The sequence below is a fragment of the Crocuta crocuta genome, unplaced genomic scaffold, assembly GCF_008692635.1.
Source record: "Crocuta crocuta isolate KB4526 unplaced genomic scaffold, BGI_CrCroc_1.0 scaffold125, whole genome shotgun sequence".
NCBI lineage: Eukaryota > Metazoa > Chordata > Mammalia > Carnivora > Hyaenidae > Crocuta > Crocuta crocuta.
This window is the reverse complement of record NW_027531143.1, coordinates 7,475,159-7,487,709: the sequence shown is the minus strand read 5'-3', so window position 1 is coordinate 7,487,709 and position 12,551 is coordinate 7,475,159. Positions and strand designations below refer to the sequence as shown.

Genomic DNA, 12,551 nt, shown 5'->3' with positions numbered 1-12,551 from the left:
GTATTCTACCAAAGATGTTTACATATTGTCTCCACCTCTGGTTTTAGCCATTCAACTTGGTGCTCTGCTTTTGAGACGACTGGTGTCCAATCGGTCGCAATGCCATAGGGTAAACATATTGATCGTTCACCCTCCAGGTCAAATAAAAAATGTTACAAATATCTGTTTTGCCAAAACAACTCTTTCTCACTCTTGAAATTGAATTTGAAGTTGAAAGCCAAGAGAAAATGGCCTATTACCACAAAGACTATGAAAAGGTGAGACCATTCTCTTTTTAGAGGAGGGAAGGGAGTAGACAGGCATATGAAAAGAATTTCCTTAAGTGTATGATGCTTTTGACTCCCTTATTAAAGATGCTGTCATAATAAATAGCACTTGACCAGAGGGATAGCTCTGATCTATCCCTCTGATTATAGATCCAGACCAGTCATTTAGGGACCCACATCAAACTGGCATCTTCAGTTTATGGTTGAACTAGCGTTGTTCAGGATTCAAGGTTCGTAGGAAAGGGAGGGTTAGAGGCTGTATTTCTCCTAAGTAGAGTTTTGTTTGGGGTGTCTGGACCACGTACCCACATTTTTTGTGTGGTGTTTGCAAAAGGGCAGAATTCTGCGCCTTAGCTCAAACCTGCTAACTCAGAATTCTCCCAATTGGGCTTAGGAATCTACGTGTTTTGTAAAGTTTGAGGTTATGTTAGTGCACTCTAAACTTTGAGGCTCACTGCCCTGAGCCAAGGCTGTACCTTATCTGACAGCTTTGCAACCAATCAAATTGGTAAATTAAAAAAAACAACAACAACATTTTTTTCTGATCATTTCCGCATGAGTATCATTTTGTTTTACATGTTTTTATTGCATTCAGAAAAAAGATTTCAGCAACTGCAAACTTGTCATCAAGTTTTAAAAAATTTCATAGCATGAAGTTTATTTTTCTAAGTTAAAATGCAATAAAATTAATTTTATCTTGTGATAGTTTTTGGTATTGCAATGGTAATAACTGAGTACACTAGGCTTAGGATTTATGGATGCATTTAGAGAATATAAGCAACTTATTTTCAGTTATGAAGACTAAAGAACATTGATTGAATAGGATATAAAGTAATTCCTATTTTCTCCTCATTATATGCTAAACACAGTGCCTTGCCAAAAGTAAATGATCCACAAATAATAACTGAGATTATTTTTACTATAACCTGAGCCCTTCCTGTGGTTGGAGGACATCTGTATTAGGATGCTATTTGGTAAATTCAATTTTATTTCGAAGTCTGGAAAAATGCAGTTAGGTTACTTTCTTTCAGATATAACTAAGCTTTCTTCTCATCTCTCATTGTTGCTGACCCAGTCATGCTGATTGTCAGTCAACAAGGTTTATTATGCAATTACTAGGTATCAAACACTGTACTGAGGGGCTCCAGGGATTTCAACAGTACCCTAAAGCCTAGATTCCAGTGGGTCCTGATTTTTACTAAAAACAGCAAAGTAATGTTATGGAAAGAAACTGAACTTGGTAGATGGATAAAATGCAAGCTGGATAGAATGGTTGTCCCATTACCCATTTTTGAAGCCCACGTAGTATAAGATTACAAACATACCATGTATACTTTCACAGCATGATTACCCCTAAAACTAATAGAAAATCCCTTCATTATAAATTGACCCAGTGTAGTGAACAAGGTAGAGTTCTTTACTTGCTAATGGGGTTCTTATTTTATAGTTGAAGGTTTGCGTTCATTCATCTAGTAATTCTGGAAAAATCTCAGTCCTGATCTGTTTGATAATGTGCCTCTTCCACACTCTCTCTGTCATATTATCCTAGTACATTTTAGGTCTCTTTCATATACTCCATGTCTCCATTAATCCTGATTTTTTTATTTGGATCTATCTATCTTTCAGTTCTCAAGTTCTCTCTTAGGCAACATTAATCTAGCTCTTTCAAATATCTAATCATTTCTTCAGTTGTGTTAAGTCTGTTTCTTAATGCACTTATTAATGCATTAAGAGGTTCTATTGGGTTTTTTTTTCTTCAGTTGTACTTAGTCTTTTTTGTGGTCTCTTGTTTTTTCCTCAAGAGAAGGTAGACCCTACCTCAAGAAGGAGATACACTCAGGGGTGTCTGGGTGGCTCAGCTGGTTAAGTGTCTGGCTCTTGGTTTCAGCTCAGTCATGATCCCACGGTCTGTGAGTTCCAGACCTATATCAGACTCTGTGCTGACAGCATGGAGACTGCTTGGGATTCTCTCCCTCTCTCTTCCTCTCTGCTCCTCCCCTGCTCGTGTTCTCTTTCTCTGGAAAGAAATAAATAAACTTAATAAAAAGAAGGAGATATGCTCAGTCCTTTCTTTTATTTCTGTAAAAATATTAAATATATTGTTTTATATTTTGTGTTTGGTAATTCCAATATCTAAAGCCTTTGAAGGTCCTACTTTACTGTCTGTTATTTCTGCAGCTCTCCTCGTGTTTCTGCTATACCTCGTGTGCTTTTTTTATTTTTGGCTGTGAATTCGTATTCTTTGAAGCTTTATCTGTAAGAATTTTCTGAGATTGAGATACAGTTGGATTTTTCCACACCCTAGTCTATGCTGGCTTCATCAAAGTTTAGTTATCTTGTGAGGACTTCTGGAAGTCAGGCTGTTGGCTTTATTTAGTTATTTTCAAAAGCTTTTCAAGGTGTGATTTACATGCCAGAGAGTCTATCTGTTTAACTTAATGCTGAAACTTTTACAAGACTGTTGATGCACTGTGTAAAATCTAGAATGTGAAAAACCGATGGAAAAAGTTGATACTCTTGTGGCAAGAGGAAGGGGAGGGGACTTGAATTATTTTGATGAAACTCGATGAGACCAACAGGACTTAGGCATTTGTAAAACAAAGAATTGTTCATGAAAAACGTTGTTAAAGGAAGCTAGAAGTAGAATTAAAGGAATAGGGTCAGAAACTTTTATTTTATTAATTCCTACTCATCATCCATAGCTCTATGGATGCCAACCTCTCGTGGAAACTTATCTTTGATCTCTCTCAATCTGGTTGAGGTATCCCAGAGTTTGCTGTATTTTTTCAATTAGAGTAATTATCACAATGTGTTCTAATTACTTAGCTACTTTTCTTTTCTTTTAAAAATTTTTTATGTCTTTATTCTATTTTGAGAAAGAGAGATAGTGAGAGAGGGAGGGGCAGAGAGAGAGGGAGACGCAGAATCTGAAGCAGGCTCCAGGCTCTGAGCTGTCAGCACAGAGCCCAATGCGGGGCTTGAACCCACAGACGATGAGATCATGACCTGAGCTAAAGTCGAATGCTCAACTGACTAAGACACCCAGGTGCCTCACTTGGTTACTTTTCTAAGTCTTCCTCTCAAGAGCAAGGGTTAGCAAACTGCTATCAGCCAAATCTGGCCCATTGCCTGTTTCTAGAAAGTTTTATTGGAACATGGTGACACCCATTCACTGATGTATGATGTATAACTATTTCTGCTATAATGGCAGAGCTGAGCAGTTGCAACAGAGATCATATGGCCCGCAAAGCCTAAAATACCAACTTTTAGATTCTTTATTGAAAAAGTTTGTTCTAGTGTATAATCCCTCAGGGCAAAAACAATGCCAGACTGGTTTGCTATTGTATCTCTAGCACTTACCATGGTGCCTATCACCTAGAAGGTGCTGAATAAATATAGAGGAATGAATGGGTTGAATGAAAAAGATTTGAGATTTCTATTTGGGGTTCTGTGGAATTTAGAATGAATTAAATGTAATCAGACTAATAAAAATGAGTATGTAGGTAAAATCTCATTTTAAAGAACGTTATTATAATGTTTCGTCAAGGAGGCAGCTGGATATAGTGAAAATAATCTGGCAGACCTGGGTTCCATGCCTGGCCCTACCTCTTAAAAGCCATGTAGTTATGACCAAACTACTGAACCTCAACAGTATCAACTTCCTTTTCTAAAGGTGAGGCGCACAATCTGTACTTTCATAACGTACTTTCAGGATTCAGTGAGATGCTATATGCACAACCTCTGGCACATGATTAATGCTTATTAAATGCTCGTTATTCCCACCTTGTTTCCTTTTCTTCTGTGACAAGTTATTTCTTTTCTTTGCAGATGGACTAAAAATGGTCCTTCGGCTATGTGGTTTTAATGACCACAAATAAACCTATATCGCTCATGTTTGTGTAATCCTTTCTCAGACAAAAGTCAGTGTTTGACTCAAAGGTAGTGTCTTGTTATTGAAGAAACAAAGCTGAATTTTTATTCTGCCCCAAAGGGCAGTCAGCCTTTCATTCTCCCCGCACTTTCCAATGCAAACAGCCTTGCCGTCCGAACCGAGTCGTCTCAGCTGAGTATTCCCCTGCAATCTTAACAACTGACTGAAGTTCTAGAAAAAGTGATGTTTGGGGCAGAGTGTACCTCTGGTTATTGGGTAAGTTCAGCCTGGTACAGAGTAAGCAGAATAAGGCTCTTCAGTCTCAGAAGGGCTCTTTCTACTGTAGCAGCGTGACTGTTAGCTGTGTAACTTTGGGCAGCTCACTTAGCATCCCTGACTTAGTTTTAAGATAGGGATTCTTCCTCTTAAATGGCAAGTTGTGTGTGTGTGTGTGTGTGTGTGTGTGGGAGGGTAGATAAGATAATGTAGCTTCCAATGAGTGGAATTTTAAAAATGGCATAGAAATTCAAGTTTCTGCAATAACATGGCCATTTCCCTCCTTCCATTGGGATCAGAATGTTTCCTTTCTTTCTCTAAAGAGTGGGCTAACCATCAAGGCGGTATAGGGATGCTGCCTGTAGTGGGAAAGCGCATGTCATTTGGAGACAAATGGACAGGGCTCTTGCCTCCTGCCTCTGTCACCTAGTAACTGTGTGACCTCAGCAGGATACCTAACCCTTGTATCTCCCATGGTCAAACTTGGATCAAAATACCCACTTCACAGAGTTCTTATAAAGGACTAGAGGGAATCATATATGCTAAGTTCCTGACATATATGAAACCCTCACTAAATGGTTGTTTTTATTTTCAAGACTTACAATTTTGGAAAGAGATACCTTTCAATGTATGCATTTCAGTAAAATTTTTCTTCCCACTGCATTCTCGGAAGTCTCCATCAGTTCTTTGTTCTGGGAATTTCCTGCCCCCAATCGGAGAGGCTCCTTAAGGCCTTGTTCCAGTTCCCAACCCTAAGGCCATTGGTGCTGTGGAGAGACTGGCAAGAAAATTCGCATTGCCTCTGACATTTAGTGATGAGTTTCTCTTCCTTTGTAATTGGCGGAAGTTTGAAAATAACTAAGCACCTGTAAATGGATTCTTCATTAGGTAACAGGTCACCTTCTTTCTATTGTAATTATGCATATGACTTGTTAGACTGTTTTTGAAGCATCTGCTTGACAAATCCTTTTAGAGTCACACTTTGAACGTAAGTCAGGGCATATACCCCCTCGATAGCAAAAGTAGGCCATTCTACAGCTTAAAGCAACATGACATTTTCTACTAGATATCAATATTTTCCCATCTGACATTTGGTAGATCCTAGGCAGCCAAAAAAATACCAGCTGCTTCTAAGGTTATGATTAACCATTATTGTTCTTATCCGTATGTATTGTTAAGATCCACCAAAGCGATATTAAAATTGTTCAGATGAGTGTTTCTTTTTCTCATATTATTAGTTCAGCATCTTTCTCTGAAATCTTTTTGTTCGTGAATGCCTAAGAAAATAGTCAGACCAAGGAAGAACCTGGGCACAGAATTGAAAGAACTTCTCCAACACATTCCAAAGACAGAAAGAGAGACTAGTCTCCATGCACAGTACTTTCATCAGGGCACATTGGACCTGAGTTGATTTTTATGCCTGTGTGATGGGTCCTAAATAGCTAGCACTTCTACATTTCTCTCTCACATGGAGGGAAGACAAGAGGCTTACAGAAGCCCTTCAAAGACTGAAGAGAAAATGCTAGTCATTTTAAAATTTAAATTTACATGGGGCACCTGGGTGGTCCAGTCGGTAGTGTCCAATTCTTGATTTTGGCTCTGGTCATGGTCTCATGGTCCGTGGGGCTCAGTGCTGACAATGAAGAACCTGCTTGGAATTCTCTCCCTCTCAATCTGCTCTCTCTCCCCTTCTCTCAAAATAAATAATAAAATAAACTTAAAAGAATAAAATTTGAACTTACAAAAAAAAGTTAAAAAAATCTTTCTTAATATTTTTCCACCTCAAACCTATCCGCTGGGCCTTCTAGAGGTTAACAGACTCCAGACTAAAAACCTCTCATCTTGTAGCACTTTCACTATGGCCTCCAAATACAAGACGCTCACTAGCTCATTACAGAAGTGAAAAATAAGATTAATTTGAAGCCTCTGAGAGTTCTCTCCAACCTTATTGCAGGTAAATAATGATTTCCATCCTCTTATCTTTCAAGACATGTCTAGGAAAAGGGACTTTTTTCTTTGGTAGAGCCTGGTAGAGATGTATTGCTTCTCATGTTCTACCCAGAGTTTTACTCTGGGAAATTGAGTTTCCTTTTGTGACTTTGTTTCCGGAGGCCACACAAGCCCTAAGAAGGACAACCGAAGTATGAAGGCAGCAGGGACCTGTCATAGCAGCAGTCTTTCTGGATTGGTGTGGAACCTGGGGATTTCTCTCCAACAGTGACTGGAAGAGCCATTTGATGCAAAATTTGACATCTAGTTATTATTTGTCAATAATAATTATGGCTAACATTTAGTGAACACTTACTATTTATCGGGCACTTTTCTGAGCGCTTTGTTTTCCTCCTTACAGCAATCCTGACAGTAGGCACTACTATTATTCCCGTTTTATAGATGGAGACATTCACCTCCATGCACGGAGCTAACAGGTGGCAGAACAAAGGCTCACACCTGTGCTGCCTGATTCCAGAGCCCAGAGCCTGCCTTCTCAGCCACCTGCTGCCCCTCCAGTTATCATGCACATGCATCTCCGCACCACACTGTGCTTTATACAGGACAGCGTTCTGGCACCTACCTCTGATTTCTCTGACTACAGATCTGGGGGAAGTCTATTGATGGGAACAACCTCTTTTCTGGTCCGGATGGTTACCTGTCCTGTCAGGTCCTGCCAAGAGGCTCCCGGGCGTCCCACTCTGTCCTTGTTCTATTTTGCTCCATCATCAGATGGTTATGTCCTTTCTCTTCTGACTTAATAGCTAGCAAATGTGATGACTCCAGCTTTGCTCCGGTCAGGAGCTTGCTGAGGGGTGCTGACCTCCCCTGCACGCGTCACGCAGGAACTCCAGGATGCCTGCGCCGTGCGGTGTGCTCTGTCTCGTTAGCAGTGTGAGCACTTGGTGCCGCACGACTGACTCTATTTACACTCAGCGCTGTCCTCCCTGAGCCTTTGTTCTCCAGTGGGCTGTGCCTGTGATCTCCAGGCCGCGGTGATCAGACTGCAGATACCGCCTTCCCCGCTTTCCCCGGAAGAGGAACTTCCTGATTGGGGTTTGAGCTGAGTGGCAATTGCTGTATTGAAACCTTTTGGGTGTTTTCATTAACTATTCCGTGTCACCACACAAGAGGTGGAGGTGGTGGTGCGCCATTTATTCAGTCGCTACGCATTTATTAAGCACCTGTTTATGTTCTAGGCACTGTGCTGAGCACTGAGGTTGCCATGACAACTAAGAATTGTTCCGGCTTTCATAATTTCCCATTTTTGAACAAATCAGACACATGATGAGGCAATTGCAATATAATATGATAAAGACTGTGATAAGGCAATAACAGTATTTCCAGACACATAGAAGGGGCACCAGACCTTGAAGGGCTGGCTGATTCCCCAGGGAAAGGGGCATCTGAGACCTGAAGGATGACTAGAAGTTAGGCTGGTGACAAAAGGGGCAGGTAGTTGGGCAGAAGGAAGAGAAAGAGTGTTCAAGAAAGAAGGAATAGCATATTCAAAGCCTACAGGTAGAGAAAGCCTTCAGAGCCTGTGCAAGCACAATCAGCCCCGGATAACTGAAGCAGAGTTCGAGACAGGCTGTGACAAGATGAGAGCGAGGTTAGGAATCTGAAGGGTGGCTGTCACTGAATCTTTCTTTTTTTAAAAAAAAAATGTGTATTTATTTTTGAGAGGCGAGAGAGAGAGAGGGAGAAGGAGAGAGGAAGCGAGCGCTAGTAGGGGAAGGGAAGAGAGTATTCGAATAGGCTCTGTACAGACACCAGCGAGCCTCATGTAGGGCTCAGACTCACAAACCGTGAGATCATAACTTGATCCAAACTCGGATGCTCAAATGACTGAGCCACCCAGGTGTCCCTGAATCTTTCTACATACCATGCAGGAACCACTTGCTTTCATGGAGTAAGCTACCATAGCTTGTGTATTTAATGGCAGTGCATAGGACCGAGAAGTAACATATGTGTCCCGGGGCTGATGGACGACCTCGGAGACCTTTGGTTCTGGCCCCTCGTTCATGCCATCCAGGGGCCCCGAGTCAGCCAAGCGCCTTCCTCTCCCGGGTAGAATCCTTTGTGCCTCAAAAGACATGTCAGAGTCTTCCTCTGACTGCTGCCATCAGTCTTCTCTGCTCTGAACACCGGTGCCTTTCCTCAATGCCCCACCTGCTATCTCTGCTGCTTGCGGTGCCCAAGCCAGGCCTGCTGTGGCCACTATTGCTGGGGTGGAACTCACTGCAGCAGTAGGTACTAGGAACTGAGTCAGGCCTTTCACCAGCAACTCTTACAGGTATGGGCGGTTATCTCCGTTTATACAGCTGGGGAAACTGAGGACTCAGAGCCAACAAATTATTTGTTGCAAGCCACAAAGCTATAGATGGCAAGATAGAATCTGGACCTGATCTGGCTCCAAAGCCCCAGCAACCACAAGCAGTGACTGTTTCCCCATCAGTGTCATGGTTCTTATTGAGATCCTCTAAGCCTGCTCTTTGAGTTTTCTCACTGATCCTTTTCTAGAAGATGAGTCCCTCCAAAACTGGGTCAGAGGATTTTGAGGGACATCTCCAAGAGCTGTCCCTTAAATCAGCAGCATGCTCCATCACCAAGGTTTAAGACAGCCTCCCATACCTTCCATTTTGATGAACAACAATGTAGCAATAATGTCTGACGTTGGTTAGTATTTTACATTCCTCTCAGATGATATGGTGATGCTTTATGGACACAGATTTTTAGGTAGACTATGTGCAATTAGCAGGCGAGGTTCCTTCTTTGTGACCCTCCCCAGGCTCTCATTGCATGTTGTTTTTCATTTACTTTTTATTTTTGTCACTTTCTGGCATTATCATTTTAATGTTCAATTGTGATGCTAAATAAAACAGGTTTCTCTGTCCCTCTGTCTCCTCTTGCCCATTCTTTCAAACACCAGTAAAGCCCAGGGATGAATCTTATGAATCCTAGCAGTGGAAATGGATGTATTTGCTCGAGAGAGCCCCAGCTCCAAATAAGGGCACTAATGAGTCAATCACCAGGCTTTTATTAAGTGTCTGTTTGCTAAAAGCACAGCTTTTCCTGCAGCCAGATGGCCTGACTCTGCACTCCTGAAGGGAATCTGGACCCTGTCACTAATTACTTTTCTTCCCGGCAGCAAGTAGGAGAAGCAATTTTCAAATTGTTTTTAGTGATCATAGGGCATTTTCTCCAGTATATCACTCTGTATAAAAAACAGGATATAATTATTTTCAGTTTACATAGTCAAACATTTTTGTAAAAGAATGGCAGTCTGCATAGCCGTTAGGAGAATAAAATTCGGAGCCAACAGATCTGAGTATGAATTATTTGCTCTATCTTTTATTGGCTGTGGGAAGTAGAGCAAGTCACTTAAACTCTGAACCTCAGTTTCTCCCTCTGTAAAATGGGAATAATATTAGTTCATAGAGCTGTTACAAGGATTAAGTCAGCAATTGTTAAATGAAATAGAGTAAATAGTTTGGTCCAGGAGATACTGTTATTATTATTATTACTTATTGTTATCAAGAACGCCATCTACCTGTCTGTCTTAAGGCTAGTTTGATATATTTTCATCTATTTCTTGCAGTTCTCTTTTCTCCATAAAAGTTCCCATTTTGGGGACACCTGGGTGGCTCAGTGGGTTAAGTGTCTGACTTCAGCTCAGGTCATGATCTTGTCGTTTGTGAGTTTGAGCCCTGCGTCTCGGCTCTGTGCTGACAGGGCAGAGTCGGCAGCCTGCTTCAGATTCTCTGTCTCCCTCTTTCCCTGCCCCTCCCCCACTCACGCTCTTTCTACCTCTCGCAAATATAAATAAACATTTAAAAGTTTTTTAAATATATGTTCCCATTTTTATTCAAAGGTAGGATATGGTCTTGCTTTCATGAATACTCTTAACTCTCACCTTTCATAATCATGCAATTAAATCAAGGCTTGAAGAACTTAAAGTTGATTTTTTGCTTTCCTGTATCTTTCTTCAATGTGATGACTGTATTTTCATTGCAGAATGAGGAGGTGGAGTTTGTCCGAACTGGCTATGGGAAGGATATGGTAAAAGTTCTCCATATTCAGCGAGATGGGAAATATCACAGCATTAGAGAGGTGGCAACCTCAGTGCAACTTACTCTGAGCTCCAAAAAAGATTATCTGTATGGAGATAATTCAGACATCATCCCCACAGACACCATCAAGAACACAGTTCACGTCTTGGCAAAATTTAAAGGGGTATGTATAATGCTTAGATGCTGCCTATCTTTCTTTTCTAATTTTTTTAATCTTTATTTTTGAGAGAGAGAGACAGAGTGCGAGTAGGGGAGAAACAGAGAGAGAGGGAGACACAGAATCTGAATCAGGCTGCAGGCTCGGTGTCGTCAGCACAAAGCCCATTTTGGGGCTGGAACTCACAAACCACAAGGTCATGACCCTAGCCAAAGTAGGACACAACCAACTGAGCCACCCAGGCGCCCTTAGATGATGCCTATCTTAATGCAAATTTCACTGATGTATAATATGAGTGTATCACTTGCTTACTGCAAGTTCCCTTTACTTTTTAACCCTATTTTTACGTTTAGGCCACTAAATTTTTTTTTCTATACTAAAATTCTCAGCCTTACAGAAAAACTCACCAGCCCCCACCCCCCCTCTTAATCTCACTTCTCTTTTTTTGGTTCTCAACTTACTATATCTCTTAGGAAAAGAATCCTATCTGACAAATTTACAAGTTCTCTCTTAATTAGGATCATTGGAAAATCAAGGCCCTGGGAGGAATTCAGAATAGAATTTTACACATTTTTTGGTCATGCATTTCTTTGATTCCTGTTACTTATTTATTTATTTTTTTCCTTTTAGAATGGTACTTTCATTTATAAAAGAAAGTACCATTTCTCTTCCTGGTGTTACTATAGAAGAAAATCTTGAGTACAAGATGTATTTTGAAATATATTGGTCCAACTTTTAATGCCTTCCTAATTCTCTCAACTGCATGACCAATTAGTATTCATATATGTTGGTAACTGTATTCTTTAAAAGGGTGTTGGAGCTGATAGTATCTGATATTTTAGCACTTCAGCTTCTAGTTTCTTTAAGTGTGAGGGAAGGTGTGTGGGACAACCAGCAGATTTCTGGGAAACTCAAGATGATTTTTCTTTTTGCAAAGAAGTCTAAACAGACAAGAAATGTAGACTAGAAAGTTTCTTTTCTCATGCTTTTGCATGAAACCCACACTCAGAATGCATAAAATGAACAAACTAATTGAAATGTAATTTCTGCAAGGCCTACCTCCACTCTGAACCTTTCTCTTGCTATTCAAAGTGGCCCAGCAAGCATAAACATGGCTCTAAAAAAAGGCATTGCTCTCTTAAAAAAATAAATTGAAAATAGGCTTCTGTACTGCATTACAAAAGAGGGCTAGGTAACACAGATTTTTGTATTTCCCGTACTGTGTGAGAGATGAGGAAAAGTGAAGGAGTGGACCTGGATCTTAAAGACAATTCAAATTTATTCATTATAATAGAGTGACCATATAATTTCTTATCAAAACAAGGCACTTTTTTCTTTTGTTTGTTTTTTTTTAAATTGAGGTATAATTGGCATACAACTTATATTTCAGGTGTATAACATGATGGTTTGATATTTGTGTATGTGGTGAAATAAATTTTTATTTCTTGTCATTAGAACTTGTAAGAGTTACTCTCTTAGCAACTTTCAAATATGTAATACAGTATTATTAACTGTATTTGCTGTCTTGTATATTACATCCCCATGACTTACTAATTTTGTTACTGGAAGTTTGTATGTTTTGATTCCCTTTCACCCACTTTGCCCATCCCCTCTCTCCTGGCACCCACCAATCTGTTCTCTCTATCTATGAACTTGATTTTGTTTGCTTGTTTGTTTGTTTTTGTGTTGTTTAGATTCCACATATAAGTGAGAACATATGGTGTTTGTCTTTTCCTGACTTATTTCTTAGTATAATCCCGTCGAGGTTCATCTATGTTNGATTCACTCTTTTTTAGATGAATAACATTCCATTATATATATATATATATATATATACATACACACACCATATAAATATGGTGTAAATAATACATATAAATAAATATATAGACCATTATATATTACCAATATATATTACA

General features: G+C 40.1%; 1 protein-coding gene across 1 annotated transcript in view; it reads left to right on the top strand.

The window, feature by feature from the left end:
• The first annotated feature begins 149 nt into the window (after positions 1-149).
• The window catches only part of LOC144237422 (uricase), a 30,406-nt gene continuing 18,004 nt past the window's right edge, over positions 150-12,551 (top strand). Inside the window, exons 1-2 of the mRNA XM_077771128.1 lie at positions 150-257; positions 10,420-10,638. Of these exons, the coding sequence (XP_077627254.1) occupies positions 150-257; positions 10,420-10,638 (327 nt within the window). The remainder of the gene's footprint in view (positions 258-10,419; positions 10,639-12,551) is intronic.